At 38.4% G+C, this 23,037-nt stretch overlaps 1 protein-coding gene and 1 long non-coding RNA gene across 2 annotated transcripts in view; one reads left to right on the top strand and one right to left on the bottom strand.

Moving 5' to 3' along the window:
- LOC150087059 (uncharacterized) overlaps positions 1 to 23,037 on the top strand; it is a 114,054-nt gene that overhangs the window by 90,248 nt on the left and 769 nt on the right. The window lies entirely within an intron of this gene.
- Positions 8,727 to 23,037, bottom strand: part of mmy (UDP-N-acetylglucosamine pyrophosphorylase mmy) — a 95,827-nt gene continuing 81,516 nt past the window's right edge. Inside the window, exons 9-11 of the mRNA XM_090372921.1 lie at positions 21,620 to 21,679; positions 10,580 to 10,646; positions 8,727 to 8,836 (exon numbers count right to left, since the gene is read on the bottom strand). Of these exons, the coding sequence (XP_090229047.1) occupies positions 8,750 to 8,836; positions 10,580 to 10,646; positions 21,620 to 21,679 (214 nt within the window). The 3' untranslated portion in view covers positions 8,727 to 8,749. The remainder of the gene's footprint in view (positions 8,837 to 10,579; positions 10,647 to 21,619; positions 21,680 to 23,037) is intronic.

Below are 23,037 nucleotides of genomic sequence, written 5' to 3'. Positions count from 1 at the left end.
ATTAATCAGGTTTTTTTTTAAATTGTGGAAGTTGATTCTCGTCTTCGGTTTATCCTAAAATGAATGTTAACCAAATTTATTTGGAAGAAAGAAAAAAACCAAGAAGTATGTTGAGAGTTCGCTTTTCATTCGATGACGGATACAAATTTCCAATTGAGAAAAAAACAAAGCAGTTGATTAGGCAAAATTTAAATTCAGAAATTGTAAAATCTAAATGGTAATACTTAGTCCAATTTTAACATTCAGCCGAAGTACGACAAAAATACAAATTAAAAATAAGTGAGCGACCCCAATCTCACTTATTTTTAACTGAAGCACTCTGGTACGCCCGGTGATGTTGTTATATAGAAATTGGGGGTTGAAATATAATCGTTTCTGAAAATCCTGGAGGTTTGCTAACTGAAATCACGTTTGTCTCAATTTTTTTTTTTTTTTTGCATTTAGATGAAGTTGATACAAAAGGGTCCCCACTTGTGTATTCGAACGAGCAAAGTGCGTACCTGTTAACGCACGCCTCTCTCACTTTTTATTATTTTCCTGTAAGATACCAAGGTCTCAATCTACAAATAATTTTCCAAAAGTCATGGAGTGAAGAATTATTGCACTCCAGGCGATCAAACTTTCTACAGCCTCCTTGCCAAGTAGATTGAATTTCAACTATCTAATGGGTTGCATTCGCAGACGTGAATGTGTATAGAGAAAATGTGCCCTCACTGTTTTCCTGTGCGTCTAAAATTTCGTCAAGCCAACCTTGGATACTTTTATTAGAATTATAATAGCTAAATGATGCATGGAAGCGGACGTATTTTTGCATCTGCCAAAAACACTTTGTCTCTCATACCTTCTCTGTTGCCAAAATGTAGCTATCCAGTTCTGCTTTGAAATTACCAAACTCTTCGCCTCAGCCACCGTGTTAGGTAATTTATTCCAATGATCTACAACGCGCTGCCCGAAGGTAAATTTTTTGAAATCCATCCTTTTGTTGCTCTCCAAAATTTTATATTTGTGCCCATTCCCAGTTGTCCCAATGAAAATATACCTCATTTGTTCAGTTTACTGATTTCTTTCGGGAATGATCCTATAATCATACGACACCGTGTGTCCTCCTAATGTTACCCTTAAGTCCTTTTCTTCATGAACTACTATTAATTCTTCCCCCCCGAGCTTCTGTTCCCTAGAAACATTAAACTTCAGCTGGCATTTTTCGGACCACTGGTGCAACCGATCTAAACCAGGCCTGGTTCTAGTCGTTAACACCGTTTTTATCTTTAAATTATCAGCAGGCTTTGATAACTCTTCCCTGAATTCCCTCATCAGTGTCTTTCAATTGTAAACATTATTGCAAAGTACCTGTTCAACTCCTCTGCCGCTGGGCTTTCTTTGAAACAAATACACCTTGCTTGAACGATTTCTTCTTTTTGTGCATGATACAAAACAATATGTTTCCATTTCTTACCCCATTAGTGTTTTTGTTACAAATAGATATGAGGCGCCTCCGTAGCCAGGTGGGAAGGAGCAGCAGTGCATAGCACACTCTTCTTGATTAGACCGGGGTTCGAGCCCGTCACCACCAAATATGGAGGATGCGGAAAGGCCAGGGAATGACCACCGCATATCTCGGAGCAATATGGCCTTAGTTGCTAATGCTCCTAAAAACCAAATAACAAACAAACAAATAGATATGTAGTTTCGAGAAGAATCCCTTGAATATTTCCCAACGAATTTGTATCCAAAGTAGTACTTGGATAGTTGGTTATACTCATCAATTTTCGTACTATATGGTTTTCTCTCCAGTTAATAGAGCTCAAAAAAATACCTCAATCTACTGCAGTACCCTCTCTTGGCATTGAAGCCCTTCTCACCATTGGTTCTTTCTCTGTCAAATTTTGCATCCTTTGTGAGGATATTAGAGTCCCTTGTAGTTTCTCTGGAACGTTGGAATAAATAAGACATCCAGATGGCTCAAAAATCTGATTCCCCATGGTGTAGACCGTTCGTGATTTCTAATCTGTAAGAGGCAATGGCACTGCTTATAGAGATTCCACCAAACATATATCTGAGTGGGTAAAATATCATCGCTTTCAGAGAACTTATTTAAGTTTTATCGTTTTAAATTATATCAACTCAGATTGTTTCAGAATCGAATGTGCTTCTCATCAAAACTCCTTCCCTTCGAACACATTGTAATGAAGTTCTTCGTCCCCTATCGCTAAATAGCACCATGTCTGTTATATCAGCAATGGTTGACTTCAATGCGTTTAATATGAGCTTTTCAGTATTTATAGTACTCTGGCATTACAATTTGTATTTTTTTATTGGCTTCTAACAACCTTTGTTTCTTCTCGGTACATAGATAATTACAGGGAGGTTGCATGTGTGATTTTGGCACATGTCTCTAACCTGCGTTATTTCAATGATTTCCTCTAACTGTTAGGTCCCCCTCTCGATGACATTAGAAAAATCCTTGCCTCCTTTGTTCAAACGAGTTCCATCTTCACAAAGTTCAGTTAACTAGGCCACGCTACGCTGAGAAAACTTTCCTCCCCCTTCACAAGGCTATCATCCTCTATTCCATCCTGTCATGTCAGGGAAAAATTGCAGATACAAGAATATCCTGTCCATTTTCCAGCATAACCTTATATCGTATCTCATGGATCATCTCATACTTTTCAGTACCTTGCCAACTGATAGCTGGTTAACCTCATCGCCGACCGGGCTAGCCGAGTGGGTAAAGTACCTACCCGGCAACCCAAAGGTCGCGGGTTCGATTCCCGCCTCGGGCTTGGATCAAAGTACTGCAAAAACCTTGGGAGGTGCAATATGGCCACAGAAGCCGATGCGCCAACAACTACCAAATCAAAAAAAAAAAAAAGTTAACCTCATCAAATTTCTTTATTACAGAATGTCCCAGTAAAACAACGTTGTGATTTCACAGGAGTCTCTGTCGAGTACCTTCCTCCAAATTCTCCATGGCATCGACTCAATCTCGCCTAACAGTTCGTCGTGTTGCCATTTAACCATCTGGAAAAGTGCTGCATACAGGAGATGGTGAAATGACTACAATTTACAGCTTAATTGTGAGTAACAATGTTTCACTTGAAAACTGAACGAGGGATGGTTGGCCAACTTAAAAACAAATCCATACACTTTTCAAAACAATGCTGAGGCATGAGTACAAGTTAGAATCAGCGTGTATTTATGAAGTTTGATTCCATTACACGTAGAAGCATGACCTACTTTTCATCTTCCCTCTGCAGATTCATTGTTTCATCACAACCAGAGTTTGTTCGATTGTAACAGGCTTCGAATACGATCCACGAAAATGCTCTCCGAGATGGGAACAAAGTTTCATTTCCCAAAATCAAATTCCTTGTGCATAGGAAAAGTTATCTTCATCTCACTTTTCCCTATTCACAAAGGAATTTATTCCATTAGGCAAGGCGGTGAATAATAAGTACTCTGCAGAAGGTTGGATTGTTTAGTTAAGAGTAAATTGTGGGGACAAAAGGTACTCATTCTTCTTTTAGGACAACGCCAGACCGCATTCTGCGTGAATATTAAGAAGTTTTTTGTCAAAAGCACCTGAAAATGCGTAAATCTGGACTTTCCTGCAGCCAAACACATGGTGTGATATTCTTGTAGAACGTTGGGGGATGGAAAATATTATCAATTTGTAAATCGCATTAAGAACCGACCTTTTTTTTTTTCTTTTCGGGGAGAACAGGAACATCAGGTTTTTGGTTACTTTCGTTACATACAATTCAGGAAGATTCTGTGAACTTTTCTTTGCTGATGAATTTATGAACTAATCGAATTGAATAGACACGTTGTGTAAGAATAAAATCTATGGAGAGTGCATCACAGTTCCCGAAGGAGCTGTGGAGAAATGGATAGCGAGAATGTGACGTCATTAATGCATACGAAGATGTGCTGTAAAGCGCATCCCCTTTACGCTGCTTTCATATTCGAAGACGAACCCATTTCCTTGATGAACTGAGCTTATTTAGCTAACTTTTAAGAACGAGTTGAATCTAAAAGTTAACTTGGGAGAGGAAAAGATCCTGGCTTGCTGTCAAACCCTGCCAAAACTGATGGTCGTGTTGCAAAATGGATTAAAATTGAAGGTCATATGCCCATCTCTGTAAGGAAAGGATGCTTTCAGGCTATTGATGTGTTTCGAATCAAAAATCGACAGCCGCTGCATAAATTAAGTGATCTGCAACTGAAGGATTTCCTGATATTGATTCATATTAAAGAGAGTAATTTACTTTTATAACTACGAGTGCTATAAAATTTTTCAACAGAAAAGGACTTATTCGGATTTCACCGATCGTCCACTAATAGCTCCGTATTGAACACCCGTCGTCTTTTGCGCAGTAAGCTAGATAAGTAATTGCCAGTTCCTCATTTTATCGAAAGCTGACAAAATACTTTGGATGACGATGGTCAAGCTTTGAGGGAGCGCATAGTGAATCCCGTCTCTAAGCAGTTGGTTAGTAAGGACACAGGCATTAGTCGAAAGTGTTTTACTTCAGCTGCATTTCGAATCTTTGGATGAGGCCTTGTTTTGTAGGTATTCAACTCTGTAGGGGAAAAATTTCTTTTTAGGACTTTATTAAATGATTATCAATCATATGTCAGCGCCGGCTGTACTAGTGTGTGGCAGTGAGTTAACTGTTGTATTGAGGATGTCAAGGTCTGGTAAGTTTAATTCGTTTAAGCTGGTATTTTATGAGGAGAATCTTGACATTGAAGCCATGAGATAAGTTATGGGATCTGCTTTTCTAGGGACTTTTCTGCAGTAGGAATGTTTTTTCTTTATTCTACCATGCTTTGGAGAAATGTTTATCTTCTTTGAGGAGGAATACTGGGCTATGATGTTGGTCCATGTTGTCAGGACTAGCTTATACGTTTCTAGGGCATCCCTCGGGGTATATTTGCACATTAAGGAAGCTAGGTCTTAAGTTGTCATTGACTGCACAGCATCACATTGTGGAGGTTGGAAGAGAAAGGAAATCCAGCTGGTAATTGCACCTGGTAGGATGAGCAGCTGATGGATAATTTGGTACATCAAGTATTATGTAGGCCGGGGAAAAATGTATATTGATGGTGATTGTTCCAGTTTTAGCTGTGATGATTACGAAGTCTTAATCAGGAGAGTTAACTCTGTGTGGTTTTAATGATGCTTAGGGGGTGATCCTTCGATGAAAATGGCTACCCTCCTCCTTTCTTGTTGTTCCGGCCCGAGCCATGTTTTAGTAATTGAGAGAATGTCAAATTGGCCGACAACGTGGATCGGATCTTGTTCCTTAGGATGTGTGCATCAGTGGCATATCGAGAAACATGACAATTTGACACTACGGTTGGGATTGGGGAACAGTTGCACGTAAGTTTAGGTACAGTCATTTCGGATGGTTGCAGTGCCTGTCACTGGTCCAGGGACCCCGCTCTATCATGTTGCACCGGGATTTTCAAGAGGTCAAGAATTTGAAAATGTCAGCCGACAGTAAGGCGAGGAGCTGTAACTTCAATTCTCGCAGTGTGTGCGGATTATGGCCAGAAGGAGGGATTGCATATTAAATAATAATCTGCAATTTTGAATGATGCGTAACCTTATTTCTGAATGGTAGCTGATAGACTACGGAATGGATATTTAGGTCTTACGTAATGACAGTAGTTATTTAGTGAGGGTCTGTGAATCTTGCCGAGAGACATTCAGACTAGAGTGTGGCTGGAACATAGGCCTTATAATGGAGGATGATGTCATACAACATACAGATTCAGGTATAGTGTGTGTTTAGGGTCTAACGGTACCAGGGGTTTCTCCCACTCCGCGTAGCATACAATAGAGTGTATCTGCATGTGCCCCTTTAGCCATTGGGCTAAAAGGTCACATGCAGACCGTTTGCCATACTACGCCCCGGGGAGGCAGATCAGGTACCCACTAATTTTTTATAGTACTCTGGCAGGTCCTGCCATCTAGTTTCCTGAGATTTCAGTGGCTAGGACCTTAAAAAATACACTAGGATTGAGTTTGACCGAAAGGAATATAAGTTATGTGATTTAAGATTAAAATGTTGGGCTAGGTGTGAGGATAGGGAGTTAAAGTAAATCGGGTGAGCGCACCCTATTCAGACCGCCAGGTAGCTAAGCCCTTGTCTTAATTCAGGTAGTGCAAAGAATGTTTTTCTGTGGGAAATTTAAAACTCTTCACTTATTGTTTCCAGGGATGCTGGAACAAATTCCTTCAAATCTCTGACATCAGTAAAAGCATCGGTTCAACTAATCTGGCTACAAACAGACAGGTGCTGTAGGCTTAGAATTAAGGAAGCAAACCGAGCCTTTGGAACACATGCAATTCATACCGTGCGATCCGTCTCAAGTGACATATCCAGCGTGTGGGGAGTATTTCTGTTCGGCACACGCTGATCCATTTTTGAAACCTGACGAAGGAGTCAGTTGAGTAGTAGTGCTACTGAAAAATTTATTAAGTAACCCAATACTTCTGGTGTGTTTTTTGTTAGTTAACGGCTAGGGTATCTAAGTACATCCACTTGATGAACTCTTGACCTCATGTGGTCGAGGAAAAAAAAAACGTATTTTATTGTATAAAATAATATGGACTCAAGTTATGCATTTTTATTTGGCTTTAATTGAAGTTGGGAAGACTACCGTGCTCCGTTAATGCAATGGTTTTACCTTCAGAACGAGTTGCCCTGGTTTTGTTTCCTCTGCTGTGAGCGATAATATTATCGCATTGAGGAGACAAAACGATGACGAAGCCAACTTTTATGTGTAAGTATTGAATGAAACCATCAGCGGTGTCATTTTGAGAATGGCAAAAACGTCCGTGGACATTAAGTGTTCATTTCAGAATTGATATTAATGTAATTGAAGAGTGTCAACTCCACCTTCGAGACAAATAACGATTCAATTTAGATATTTCTACTATTTTACAAAGCTTCTGACCTATTTAGTTGACCCAAATATCGCCGTTAGCTGTATTAAAGTAGAATCATGCCTAGACAGACTGGCAATCCACGTCCAAGCTGCCGGTCAAGACTTACCACAGTGCTCAGAATAAATGACCCAATAATAGAACTCACGATGTGTTGCTACATTCCCATCAACTCTGTAATTGAGGAAAACTGCCCTCACAATACAAGGAAAATGTTCCCCCTACCTCTCAAGGATGAAGAAACATCACTTCGGGAATTCGTAATCTAACTTTTAGCAGCATTTAGATTATGAAAGAAATGCCACTAAACAGAAGAAACCTTATCAAAAGATTGTCTTTGATTGTGTCCATCACTATAAGTCGTAATTCACTAGACGATACTTGAACTTTGATCTTCGAGGTTAAATCTGAAGCCTCCCATTAGTATAATTGTTGAAAATATAAGAACGAGACACCGAATAAGTTCGAAAAATAGTTTATTGAATTGTTTTAAATATTTCGGGCTTCAGAGACCAGGAGTAGTTGGACGGAGTTTTTGTACATCAGGAACATAACACAATATGCTCATTTCATAAAAATTCTTCGAAAAATAGCACCAATACATCTTTTTATACAATCTTCAGGAAAAAAAAATACATTTTATAAAAAATATATTAAATAATATTCCTCCACCTAAAAATTTTACAACATAAAGCTACATAATTCTAACTTGGAAAGCTATACAAAGTAGTGTTAGTAGTACCGAGTCCTTTAGTTAATTGAACAAAGTCATTGCGCTCGTTTCAAATTATCTCAGTTAAGAGGAACTTGATAATGTAGTATTCACACCATAAGAAAATAGTATCTGTATAAAAATGTGCATTCACATACAGTATGTACAACGCGTTAAAAATATACACCTGTTGGTTTATGGCATTATACGTGTGTAAATGGGAAAAGGAGTTGGTTGGTTGAGAAATTCCCTTGCTGTCAAAAGGGACTACCGTGTTGCTTTCTGTATCTCAGCTTCAGAAAACAAAAGAATGTGGTAATCAGCAACTTACGTTGGAGATATTCATAATGGACTCTCATCTTAAAAAAAAAAAACTTCTAAAATTCATCGCCAACTCGGTTAATCTTGTCTTCTAGACCAATATTTTAAATTATGCAGATGAGAGAGTCCGGATAATGAACTTTTCTAAAAATAACCGGGACTCATCAGAAGATTCCTGTACAGATAAATTAGAATCTTCAAAACAACTCCCTGATCTTAAGAATGTGTTAGAAAAGGCTTGTATCTTGGATATAATCTATCAGGAGTTAAATCTTGAACAGGAATTATTTGGGTATTGTTGACAGTAATTATGTGTAAAGTTGAGCTTGAATTGGGCACGAGTGTTCATTTAAAAATAAGCGGTTACAGTACTCTTCCAAAACCTAAAAAACAATACAATTGTGCGATTGAATCTTCTCTAATAACCGAGACGTGTATAATAATTTCTTTGCAGTCAGAAAATTTGGTTTTGGTGGAACACTACAAACGCAAAATACGCCGACAGACAGGACATTAGAAGCAATCCTATATGTTTTTTTAAAAAAGCTTGGAATGATTTTCTTTCTCTCTGCTAAAGTGGAAATTTTATATCCATTTCAGCGGCAACTCGATGTCAGCTTCAAATCAAGATTACTGCTGTGATTCTGGTACACGTTGGATCCAAACCATCGAATTCTTTTGATTATGCTGACGTAGAGAATTGTAAATCTCTGTTCAATTAGAAGAGAAAACGTAAAAAAAAAAAAAAAAAAAAATCTCTATTCTTGAATTCCGCCATCGATTATAGGGCTGGAAATAATCACGGGAGGTTGGAAGGTTTTCCCTCGAATTAGCTTCTCCAGTTCCTGTTAAAAAAAAAAAAAAGTTGAGTACGTTAAATGAAATAATTGGAACAAAATCAGATTTAATACTACTGCAGATCGTTCCACTGGCCAAACACTCGCTGATATCGTAAAAATAAAAGCTTATTTGATCAGTGGAATTCTCTGCAGATTACAATGTTCAAATTCAGAGTTGTGCATAAACCATTAACGATCTTTAGAAACAGAATCTGAGAAAATAATAATAATACACTAACATGCACGCTATAAGTTGTATTTCTAACTTTCCAGTTGTGAAAGTGGCTACAAGAAACGAGTCAAACCGTTATGAGTAGTTATAACGCTGCCATAAGATTACCCGTGCATCTCCTTAGATTGGAGGAATGCCAATGCACATAAGGATCAGATGAGTAACTATAGACCGGTTAGTTATAACCTCAGTGGCAGGGAAGGTCGTGGAGCCTATGGTCAAAAAGATTGGCAAAATCACCTTGATCTCTATATAATTTCATAAATGGATCACAAGAGGGAAATCCTTGTTTGACCAACTATGATGTAATTTGTTGTTTCTATACAAGATGGGGTCTACTGAGCTTGACGTAGGGGTTGGTGCTGGGTCACTTTTGTTTCTGATATAGATGAGGGAATAAAGGTTACAATGATAATATAAGAGTCATTATCATCAGGCTGATGTGGATGGTCGGTGGTTGCCAAATGTACATTTGGGAAACGGGAAGCCGGTAATTTTTACACTAGTTGGAATAGGACCTTAGGGAAAAGGAGATTATAGTTCTATTATTCGAGTAAATGGTAGGACTGCATTTAGAATACTGTGTTGAGGTTTGGAGGTAGAGTTTCTTCAAGGAATCCAAAGACAAGCGAAAGGGGGGGTCCATGTGAGGATTACAAATCTTGGAAACTAAAAAAAAATTGACTGTCAATTAAATGGGACAAATATAAACTATTAGAGGGGACCTTAGTCAGCTTCTAGAATAAAACTAACTTCCTGTGTGGTTTAGACCAGCAATCTAGTGAGGTACCTTCTGGCATGGGTAGAATGTTAAAAGATAAAAGGCGTTTTTTTTTGCCGAAGCAGCGTAATCCCCTCACGTCTTAAGGTTTATACTAAAACTAGTTTGACTACGCTTCTGGAATCACAACACCAACAATAATGTAGATAAGAAATTATAGATTCCTTTCTCCAGCGACATCTATCAGAGCTGTTTAGAAACCTGAGAATCTTGGTGGAGAATCGCAGCAGTACTCTAAATTGCGAGTTTATCTCCTGCAAAGGTCTAATGAAAATCATTAGTTATCGTATATATACTTGGAGCGATTTCTTAATAGCAGACTATTGTGATGCTCAGTTAATCTTTAACGGCTCTGTGGAAATTGTGTCAAAAAAACGACCGAAGTTTGGTGTGGAGTCCTATTTCACACACTTCACGCCGAGATAAGAGGGTAATCGATTTGCTCTAATCCGAACAAGGATGCGAAAAGTGAAATCTGAGATGAAAGCTGTCAAAATGAGAAGTGTCGTTGGGCAATCTACGAAGCCCAGTGATTGTCGTGTCTTTTTCCTCGTGCAAGAATTGGTTATTGAATGACAAGTCTTTTACAAAATTTCATTGATTGAAACTAAGACATAACTCCAATATGGTCAGCGATATAAGTCTCCTTAATTATCATGAATAGAATCATGCGAACGTTGACGGCCAAGATGTACTTAATGCATTGTATTTGAACCCGCAATAAATGTTTCCTTACCTCGCCATCGTAGCTTATTAACGGAGATATCTCGCAGACGATCGGCGCATCCGTTCCTTCAGGGAGTCTGTAAAAGAAGTATTGATTAGTGGCAGCAGGTTCTTGCTTAGAATGTTTCTTAATGATTGATTGTGGAGTTTTTCTCATGTGCTCATCACTGGACAGTGATGTTAAGCAGAACATTGGTGGTAACCACTGTTCATTATACACCTAATGTTACTACTTCAATGACTGTTATACAAATCTTAGTAGAAATAAATAAAATTGTATTTATTTTTAGTGGTGCATAAAGTACGTCATTATCTTTCGAAAAAAATTGAGGCGTTAACAGGACCTAACGAACTCTCAAGCAGAATATCACTGTCTTTTTTTCCTTCCCTTCAGCGCATGCACCGAAATAGTCCAATAACTATCGTAAATCATGAGAATAACTCCACATGTTCCCCTCAGTTTACTTAAAAGCTATAACTTTTGTCTATTGAACAAACTTCCAGGATAAATTTTAAAAACCAAAGTTAATAAATGGTGCTGATTTGCTTGATTTAAATGTTGGATGTCACGGGGTTCATTCCTTTGTCTGTGTTATAAATCATATACATATTTTCTTAGTTGAACAATCTCTGTGTTTGGGGCCCTGACAACCCGGAATTAAGCAGTCGATTATTGCATTAATTTTATTTTTACTGATGGCAACGTAGTTAACAGGATATTATCACGAGAATATTAGTCTTATAAACCATTAACTAAATACGCATTGACACTAATCAAAACTCGTGAAAAGTATTACATTAAGTTAAGATAAACTCCAACCACAAAGTACTTAATAATTGGGGATTTCATATTGAATCAAGCCGATCGAGTGAAGGATTCGGTAGTGGTGGCTGTTCCTACCTTTACAAGAGACATCAGGCAGAAGACTATCTGATAGTTGAATTCAATATGGATTTTATCGTAATTATGCAATAAAATTCAAGTTTAATTAGGGTTATTTACTACGGACAATCACATTAATGTTTTGCAAATTTCCCAAGCAGACAAATTGATTAGCGTTCCAAAGGCTGTTCTTCAAGATTGTGCAACAGAATCGTTCCTCCATTTTCATTTTGAGATCCTGATGTAATTACAGGCAATCACAGCAAACTATTTCGAATGTCTCGATGTTTTCCAAAAAGGATTTTGCTACTTCGAACTTCACCACACAATTATTTGATTTCAGCTCTCCTGGCTTTCTAATGTTAACTGGTAATTCTTTTCGACGTTGTTTAAAACAAAAGGGATAGCAATGCCTTTAAGTGAAAGCAGGAGAGGCGACCCTTCCCTACTTGAAGTGTGGTGTTTTTGTCGATGGAAACAATATGGATCGGTTGCTGGAGGCAAAGGTAGAGTGGCGATCACGCAAAGCAAATATATGCCTGGAATATTTGGCTGGTTTCGATCTTGCATTCTAAATAAAATATTTTACACAGTTCTGAAACTTTAACCTTAAGGATCCGACTCGCCTTGATTAAACCAAGGCGAGTCGGATTAATTTAATTTCCACTATTTCTAAAACGAGTTGTAGAAATTAAATAAGTCAAGAAGTTTGCAGAAAATCTCGGTATCCAAGGAACCCATGAAGAAATAGTGCATATCCAGGCCAACTTAAGTGGAAAAGCTTTTAGTCCAAAGGTGGGTAACATATGAAAGTTGTAACTGCATACGTTCATAATTCTTGGAGAAAGGGGCCTGGTCAACTATTGCACAGTTCTTTAATCACCGGTGGAGGAAAAAAAAAAAAAAAAAAAAAAACCCGAGCTCGAATCCTATCAATGACTTAAGGAACTTTTTAAGGGCTTTTGTCACAACGTGGCCTCAGGCGAGGGTACCACAGAACACACGCAATTTACAGACATTATATACGGCCTAAAACCCAACACAGTTCTGACTGCTTGCTTCATAGAAGTCAGAGCTTTAGGGTGTGTGAAATGGCTAGCTAAAAGAACATTAAAATAATTAATGATACCAAAAGTAAATATTAATATATTGATATATCAGTTGCAAATATACCACACTGCTATTCAAATATCTCTCACCTTAGTTGTCGCATTTTACTTTCCCCCATTGAATCATCGAAATTTGTTTCCTGACAGTTCTACGCAATTTTTGTTATTGGCACTTTCACTTTTCATGGTTATATCAATATCACATCGGACAAAAAAATAGCTGACCAGGCTCGTAAACTTCGACATATAAAGAAGTATAGCTGTATCAGCCAATAACATACAGACTTTATCCCATTTCTGGTTACATATAAAAATTATATGCACTTTTATTGTTCTCATGTCTGAAATAAAATTGGAATACGCTTACTTCAGCTTTCATTCTTGCGCAAGACTGTTACTAAACTTTTCCACTTAAGTTGGGTTCGCTGTAGGCTCCCTGGCAGAGAAATCTCTGCAACTGCGAAAAGATTCATAGATCTTTCAATCTTCTTTCCCGTTATTATTTAACCTCATAACTAATTGCCCATACTGTGGCTGCTTGTATTAATGAATCCTGTGATCTCACTTCCCATCCAAAGGTTTTTTCTCTGTTTATCTTTGCCCCAGCAACCTTCGCGACAAAAGGTATCAGACCTGATCCGATGTTTAAGTATCACTTTGTTTTTAATAAAGGTGAACTCTTGTTGATACAAGGGGTTGCCATTAAGTGGCTAAAGAAGATCGAGGTCCGATCCGTTATAAAATTTCTTCATTTATAAGGCGAAGAAGCAGATGAAAGCTGTATATGGGGGGAGGATTGCCCATCATGCGAGTGAGTCTGTGGAAAAGACAATTCGGGTGCGTCGGCAAAGCATAGTACACGATGACCCATTTCAGACACTGCCATTATGGTTGAAGTCGGACCTTCAATAAGGTCATGGTATCAGTCGTCGGGGACTCATGATTACCTTCCAGATGGAAACAGCACCCACTATGAGGCTGCAGGTTTCAGACTGATTAGGAAGAAGAAGAAGCAGCAGCTTGGTTTTCTGCTCAAAGTGAGCAGTTCTATTCAAGAGGCCTGAATATCCACAAATGGAAAGAATTTTTCTTTCAAATCAGTCTGGGAGGCATCAAGGCCATCTTGATAGGATGAGAACGGCTGTTTCGACTTTTATGAGAATTAGGCTCAAATTAATTTTACCTCGTTTTCTAAAGTTCCGGTTGTTAATATTTTTTTATTAAAGCACTGTGTTTTGTTCACATATAATACACCCTATAAGTTTATTTGAAAATTAATAAAAAGGCTTGCGTTGATGTGCTCCGGTGAATCTTAAAATGTTAGTATTGATGCAGGAAAGGAAGCTTATACAGCATCAGCCAAAAAATAAATAATCCCATTTCACCTATCCATCCCTTCCTTGAATTTATTCAAACTGTCAACTACCCCTTGGCTAAAGGCAAGCTTCCACACATCTATTCTGCAACCATCTTTGCACATGAGGGGACAAATTCATAGTCTGAGCAAGGGAAAGAAGCCCAGACGCTAGAGGCTTTCTTGGTAAGAGCACCCCATGAGCCGTCCTGTCTGCAAAGTTATCCCAGGTCCCTTTCATTTGGTATGTTACTCTGCAGTAACTTGCCCTTAATGCCATAGTGATCTAATTTGTACAGCAGTCTTTTATGTGCAACAGTATCAGAAGCTTTCCTAAGATACAAGTATATGGTATAAAAATTATTTTTTGGATCCATTTCCTTTGCCCCTGCATCATGATATCCAACCAAATTGGACTGAAGTATAACTATACTTCAGTCTAGATGGCTCTGCATAACTTTTTTAACTAGTAACTCCATTATTTTCCCTTTGTGAATTGGCAATACATTCACATATCTGCAGTCCACACGGACCTCCCCCGAATCTAAAGATGATCTCATAATTATGGATTAACGGTGGTTTTCTTACCTCTTTTGCATAGATTCCATCATGCGCATTATTCATATTTATCAAAATTATTTCAAAATCAACTGGGTAGTGGGGGATAATTGTGTAGACGGGCTGCAAGAGTAGCACATGGTGTCTTGTCAATGATATACAGGGATAAGAGGGTGATTGTTCCCTAGTATAACGCAATGGTCAGGCCTCATTTTAGGAAATGATATAGAGCTGATGGAACGAGTACAGAGAAGGGCCATGAGATTGGTGAGTAGAACAAGGGGTTGCTGTTACCAAGAAAGGCTTAAGTTCTGCAAATTGCAGCACCTGCAAGGTGTATAAGGCCTTGAATGGTTTGAGCAAGCTCAATGCTGATGGGATTCTTCCTCTTGCTCAGATTATTCACCTGAGGGGGCGGAAATTTGCCTTTAGCCAGCATGTGGTTGATAGTTGGAACAAACATCCATCTGTTGTAGTGGAGGTTAACAACTTGAACATATTTAAGGCATGGATGGATGAAATGGGAGGTGTTTTTTTTTTTTGGCTGATACTAAATTATTTTCAGCTCTGTTATAGTTTGATAAACTTCTGCCATCCATTTCCCTTAACAATTCCTCGTGTGTGAAGGTAGATGCAAAATACTCATCTGATTTGGCTTGATTGCATTCACTACAGGCTTCTGTGTCGCCTGATAATTTATATGCATTTTTATTCTGTTCCACTTATCTGCTTTACGAAAGCAAAAAACCCTTCCCTTGATGGCAGTTATATCAATACACTGTGATCACAGATGATAATCAGATTAAGAGTTTTGCTTTCTTTTGTTGCCTCTCCAATAAATCACAATAGTCTTCCTAGTATGTGAGTAACCAACCCACAAGTTCCAGTTAAAATCTCCCATTATAAGACAATCTGATTTACTGGTCCACTATTTCTCTGTACAGTTGTTCATTCTACTCATCAGAATTATTAGGCCCATAACACACTCCTCCTCCTCTTAATTTTTGCTTTCCCAGTGCTTCTGTCACACCAAACTGACTCAACGTTGTACTGTTCATTTATGTCAACTGGATTTGCTTCTTAACTAAAAGCATAACCTCTCAGATGCAAAATTTGGGGGAGTGGGAACGAGACTAGCTGCATGCGGGCGAAGTTTTTCTTAAATTGGCATATTAATTTACGCTTATTGTTCGAAAAGATCAACTGACCTGGCAATTGTTGACTAGACTAGGATCACGGACTGAAAAGGGTCGCTATGTATAGCACTGTTTCTAGACCTATACAAAGCTTTTGACTGCATAAATCATAAAATCCTACTCAACAATCTTGGCTTGAGAGGGAAAAAATTAACCTTCTCTAGGTGAGTACCTCAAGGCTCACTCCTCGGACCTATCCTATTTGTTCTTTACATTTTAATGAATTTCTCTCTCTCCTTCCTACCTAGTAGCTTATCCGATGACATCTACATTCTAATCACTGATAAAGACCTTAATCAGCTTATACTAAACCCAGAAAAATCAACCATTAAATATTGATCTCGAAAGGGTGAATGATACCAAGTTTCTAGGAATCTGGCAAGATGATAAGCTGAGTTGGGATAAACAAATTATCAACCTCACATATGGAATTGTAGGGGGTTTTTTTCTTATCACCTTATTTTGTAACCTGTGAGAGTGCCCATAGTTTGATTAAACTTCTTCTATCCCCGCAATCTGGCTCATGTACCATCAGAAGATTCAGGTTCGTACGTGTATTTATTTCTTCTTGTTAGATTCCTGAGGAATATTGCATTAAGCAAAATTCTCCCTTCAGGCTAGGCTTGTGAGTTCAGATTGACTAATTACAACTCCATTATAGACTGAATCCAATTCTTTATATGGTTAAGATAAACACAATATACATAATGCATTAAACAAAAAACTCAGTTATTACATGTATACCAATTCCCCCCATTCTAGTCGGAACAAGGACACTAAAGCACGTTCAATGCATTTCATCTTCCTAAATGTTATAAACAATATCGGAATTACTCTTAACTCCTTTTTATACATTTCTTATATCTGCAGTAATCAAATATTATCTATCTTAGTAGCTAGTACTTACACCTAATTATCTCTTTAAATTTAACACATTTGTTCATTGCTTATTTAACTTAACTACTCCTATTTCTCTATCCATTACTTTATTCTAAAATAATGCACAATTCATCTATATATCAGGATATATTTATCATTTGATCTTTCTCTTATCACTCTACAGTCCTTCCTATAACCTGTCGTGTGTTTAATACAACTTAGCACTTACTTCTATACTCTGGAGAGCTGTGTTCAAAGGGCTCTTCTTTCGTCCCTTACTATAACGTCTTTCCTCTAGCTTCTCCATTTCAACTCCCTTCCACTTTCTGCACTTTGTCTCACACCCTTACATTTTTGCGACTGATCGCCACGACTTCTCAACTGCGTGTCTTTTTCACTCTATTTTTAGCTCTCGCTCACTTACTAACTTTCCACCGTTCCAAAAGATTTTACAGTCCAGACAGTAAATTCGTCCCCTTTTCCACAGAAGGTTTAAGTTTCTGTACCAATATTCCCATACCAAACTGGTCACTTACTTGTGTCCATCGTATGGGTTTTTCTTTCTGCAGGTGGCTATGTCAAGACCCCCTTCTCACGCCATCCCACCTACTTATACCCATACAATGAACCTGTTTCGCCACATGTTACAGTAAGATTGATTTCTTACAGAATCATCTCATGGGTCACTAAATGTCAAGATAACCTTGCGAGAATCAATTCAATTGTGAGTCGATGTGTTCGTTCTATTTTAGGCCTTCCCTGGAATGCATCGGTGACTTCGAGATATAAGGAAGCGAGACTCTTAAGCATCTACCAACTGATACAAAAAGCTGAGGCAGTCTTTGTCTACAGTGCTTTGACAACACCAAACTTTCCTCCACACTTCAGATCTTTTTTTGTAACAGAAGAAGAAATGAAGCGAACCTGAAGATTCCGCTTTTTAGAAAAGCCATAGGTCAGAAAAATACCATTTCACTAAACCGGTTCAAGAAGCTCATAACTGAACACATCACCATCCACTCAACTATTTCGTACTTCACACAATGAAATTATAAGCTGTTGTTAACCACGTGACATATGTGGTCGGTTTTCGAAGGTCTAATGGATCTGTTTTTATTGCTATCTCTTTCAAAGGGAACGCCCTCTGTCTTATGTGTTCTCCCTCCCAATAATTTCAACTCAGAAATATCGAATTAATTTCTAAAAGTAGCTTTATATCCCTAGTAACGATACTTAGACAGCGATTTTGTAGGTTATTACTTAGTATCTGAAAGGGTATCCAATCTACGTGTTGGACAAAGATTTTCCAGCGAACATTAAGTTTTTAATTATATTTAGCCGTTTTATTGTCTTAATTGTTATAGAAAATAATTTAATATAAGAAGCTTATAGACCTAGTCACAAGCTCCTTGGTTTATTTTGAATTTAGACAGCGATTTTGTAAGTTAATTAAATAACTAGTGTTCGTAACTTGCCGCCATTGTTATACGATACAACGTAAGGTATTAGAAATCTGTTAAGCTTAGTAGTATTATCAGTTAATCATATTAAATTGTACTTTTTTTTAAACTAAATACATATAACGTAACTCTGAGATGATACTGAAATATAGAGTGTTATAATTGCATTGGGATATATAAGTTTAGGGTTATATTTTATTTGAAATTGGATCGAAATCATAACTCAGACCAGAGCAGCAAAAGGCTCAAGCTAATGGGAGTGCTGTGAGGGGCAGTTGTCCTCTGAATTTCAGCCTTTTGAAATGTTTGTGGAACAATCAGGAAATCAGTTGTTATAGGAGGGGTGGATGCTCTCGAAGGGCCCATCAAGCTCTCAGCTGCCTAGATCAATGTTTGAAAAAAAAAAAAAAAAAAGGTGAGTTAGGGTGGTTGAATTTGAAAGTGTCTGCAGAGATGGGGTGCAAGAATGTTTGCTGATGCTATCGGGGCAGTGTTAGGTGGGTCGGAGAAATACACAAACTAATAGATTAACAGTAACCGCTGGCAGAGGTGGAAGCGATTCTTGCACTGCTTCTATTGGAATGAGCAGGGGATTCCAGAGACTGCTGGGTGTTATTGCGGGACAAGTGAATACATGTAGTGTGTTAGGGTAGCTGAGAATAGGAACAGGTGCATGTACTCCAATGCTAGAAGTTTGGTAGATGAATTTGAGGTGTTGGTCAAGATATCAAAGACAGATATAAGGAATGCAGAACTAGAATTTGTGGAGTACAGGGAGGAGAGGTTATGTTATTAGTTAAGCACTGAGAAAGCAAAATTGAGTGTTATAGGCCTGATGAGTATAATAAACAGCTGTCAGAGAAGTAGAGTGGACCAGTAAATCAGTGTCTTAGAATAGGAGATTTTAATTTTCCCGATATTGACTGGAATTTTTGGATAATTGTTTTCTACAGCAACATGTTTGTTATTTGGTTTTTAGGAGCATTAGCACTAAGGCCGTATTTGGTGGTGACGGGCTCGAACCCCGGTCTAATCAAGAAGCGTGTGCTACGCACTGCTGCTCCTGCCCACGGAGGCACCTAACATGTTCGGGAGGCAACTAGAGGGAGTAATACTCTTGATCTGGTTATCAATAGTGATTCTTCATGCCTTAAGAATCTGCAGATAAAGGAACCACTAGGTGCAGTGATCACAGTGTGCTGAAGTGGGATTTACTCAAAGAGGTAACTACCATTAGGGGTAAAGGGAAGGGTTATTGCTTTCGTGAAGGCGACTACGATGGTCTGAGACAGTATTTAAATTCTATACAGTGGGACCAACTGATGATGTTACCAACAACAAATTCAAAAAATTAATCTTGGAAGCTACTAGGCTTTACATACCAACTAAGAAATACTGTTCAAGGTTTAGGCCTAAATGGATGTCAGATGACCTAATGAGACATGTGGCAGAGAAGAAAAATGCATGGGATACATACAAATTAACACGTGACACAGAAGCCTATGATAGATATAAGCTGGTCTGTAACCAAGTTACAAAGGAGGTTAGGCAGGTAAAGGCAGATTAGGAGAAAGGATGCAAAGAGTTCTTAACGTATGTAAACTCTAAGAGGATGAATCAGATTGGTTCAACTGTTGATGATCCTGCTCAGGTAGCGAACAAACTAAATGAATATTTTGCATCTACATTCAAACATGAGGAGAATGCCAGAGATGTATTAAAATCATCTGGCAGTGAGCTAGATGATTTTGTAATAACTAAGAGCAATGTGGAGGATAAATGTAAGAAAGGCACCTGGAGTGGATAGGATCTATCCAGTTATATTAGAGGAGGTACCCATGTGACCCCCAATTCACAAAGGAGGATCAAAGGGCGACACAAGTAAATACAGACCTGTTCCTGGGAAACTAATGGAGGCATGGGGAAATCGTCTGACCAATTTGATTGGATACTATGATGTGGTTGCAAAGAATAAAGGGATGGTTGAGTGGGAGAAGATAGAGTGGTAATCAATGGACACTGCTCTTCCTGAAGTCCCCCAGGTTCAGTCCAATGTTGTTTTCTGTATTTATTATGGTATGACAGTCCGCTGCAACAAGATCTAGAGAAGTTGAGCAGAGGGGTAGCAACTGAAGTTTAACATTAACAAATGTAAAGTACTGCATATGGGAAACAGCAACCCCAGAGCAACGTATCAACTCTGTGGTACTACACTGACAGTGGTAGAGAATAAAAAGTACCTGGGGGTAATTGTGCAGGCAGATATGAAGTTCTCTGAGCAGTGCAGACGGGCTGCAAGAGTAGCTCATGGCGTTGTGTCAATGAAATACAGGAATTTTTCTAGCAGGGATAAGGAGGTGATTATCCCCTTGTATAAAGAAATGGTCAAGCCACACCTTGAGTACGTACTGTATACAGGTCTGGAGACCTCATTTCAAGAAGGATGTAGAGCTGTTGGAACAAAGGGTTGCTCTTACGAAGAAAGGCTTAAGTTTTGCAAATTGAAGTGTCTGGAGACTAGGCACCAGCGAGGTGATCTGATTGAGGTGTATAAAGCCTTGAATGGTTTGAGCATGCTCAAAATAATCGCCTGAGAGGGCATAAATTCAAATTGAGGAAGCTTAGAAGAGGAAGTTTACCTTTAGCCAGCGCGTGGTTGATAGATATCACTAGACAAACATTTGTAGCGAGTGGATGGGTGAAATGAGGTTTTTTTTTTTTTTTGGCTGATGCTATATCTTGCATCATATGCCTTTGTTAATGCTAAAGACGAACCGAAGAAGTTTGTACATTAACATTATATAATTTAGTACGAGTAGATCTCTAATTGGAAATTGTTACGTCGAATAAGAAGAGAACTCGTTGTGAAGAGTTCACAATATGAGATTTTGTAGTAATGATGCAATTGCACTAAATGTCATAGTCGAGGTTATTACTTTATTGTGGTTAGCGCATTGTTCCTTTTAAGAATTTTATGAATTCACTCTTATGGAATAGAATAATTTCCCAGTTAGATGGAAATAAGCTGCCCACCCAACAAAACCTCTAACACATTATGATAGTGGAGGTAATATCAAAGTGGCAATTCGTTTTATTTTTAATAAATGATCAGGATGATCCGTGGCAAAGTTTTACGAGACAGAAGCCACAATCCATCTTTGACAGGGAGCAAGATTTGCATCTGCCATGTTATGGTACAGATTCATTAACTTCATCGTCAGTGACATTCTTTGGTTTCCGATTGCAAAAAAGAGTTGGACGAGGAACCCCCAAGGAATAATGACGTCGCATAGTGAAATCCACGTCTTCACTGACTTTCGATTGGTTGAATTTAGGACCAGTAAGTCCATTATGGATTTCTGTTTAGAGTGCATTCTCCGCTCTATCTGCAGAAACAGATTTGTCGCGGCTCGTGATCATGACTTGTAAAGAAAGTAGAAGAGCTCTTTGATCCCTTCAAGGAGACTAAATATTTCCGTAGTTGATGAAAACGCACTTCCTTAGCGAAACTGATCCATCTATCCCAACACGTATGTAACCTTATGTTCGAACTAATTCTACACCTTGCTGCTAATAATAGATCAAATAGACAGATATATTGAAATACTTACCCATTCAGGTCGCTTGCGTGTCCGTTTCGACAGCCGTTGGCAACGTTCCCGTTGGTTTCCCTGGTGAGCAAAAATTATACACGTTACAACTCTGATAATTCACATCCATAGAAGTAAGTTCACTTTTAAAGATATAATATTTACAAAAACAAGGCCACACTTGAAAGAACCGGCGCTGTTCTCAAGAACATTAGACCAAGAAAGAGCCAATTTTAATTTTCTGCAGTTAACGCAGCTTAAAATAAGACTGTAAAAGCATTTCTGTTGACACGTTCCTCAGACGCTTTGATTATCTCAAAGGACCAAAGCGATCCTCCCGTCGCCTAGGGTCTCTTTCCATGCTGCTTTAGTTTTTTTGGGATGTAACTTAATTCAGTTTTAAAGTATCGTGTTGGAATCCTATTTCGTCTTACAAGTTGATCATCCTGTTCAATACAAAGTGATGCTAGTGGAGGGGAAAAATCCATTCATTGAAGAACAGACCCGTGGTTTAGTAATTTAAAGTATTAAATGTGAATTCCCACAAAATTGGCGATTTTGTAAGTACACAGTGGGGCTCGTCTAATTACAGTAAAAACACGTACATAACAGGAGTTAATCGAACCAAGAGAAGATCGTGTTCTCAAACCGGAGGCGCAAATTTCCGTTTCATTACTTAGCTGTATCTATTGTATAATACGATGATATTAACCTGTAACGAATTGATGCTAATCCAGTGTGCCGTTGCGCTAGCTGACTTCCAAATTTCTGTAGTGTTGTCATCACACACGTGTAAAATATTTTGATTTGTGCTTATTTGGTGTGGGTTTATTGAAGCATAACTTAAGAGTAATGTTCGGTCCTAACCACACAGGATTCAGGAAAAGAGAACGTCATCATCTCCAACTTCTCGAGATATAAGCATAGGCCGAAGTGGTCCAGGGTGCCTGGTTATCATACTTAAGAGCTTTGTCGTTCGGAATCAATACGGTAGTAAATAATAGTCAGGCTGGGATCGCCCATAAATAATTACTCAGAAACGGACAGTGCGTCCGGTGAGGCTTAATAGCTCATTTGAAACTTGCCTTCCACTATGTACATAAGTCCTCAGCAGGAAATTAATTTCCACAGTCACTTTGTTGACTCTATATATCTAATAAGGGCTGTTCCATTTGGAGACCGAAGTCTGTAATGTGAACTACGATTTTGTAAGTACACAGTGGGGCTCGTCTAATTACAGTAAAAACACGTACATAACAGGAGTTAATGGAACCAAGAGAAGATCGTGTTCTCAAACCGGAGGCGCAAATTTCCGTTTCATTACTTAGCTGTATCTATTGTATAATACGATGATATTCTTGTAAACTCCTCTGACCCTATGTGGCTGCTTTTCACGTGCCTGGCTAACAACTCACTACTTCCATTTAATTTGTTAGAAA

This window comes from Mastigoproctus giganteus, chromosome 4 (assembly GCF_048544385.1).
Source record: "Mastigoproctus giganteus isolate SK-2022 chromosome 4, ASM4854438v1, whole genome shotgun sequence".
Classification (NCBI taxonomy): domain Eukaryota; kingdom Metazoa; phylum Arthropoda; class Arachnida; order Uropygi; family Thelyphonidae; genus Mastigoproctus; species Mastigoproctus giganteus.
Note: the sequence above shows the minus strand (reverse complement) of the source record. Positions and strands in the feature narration are given on the sequence as shown.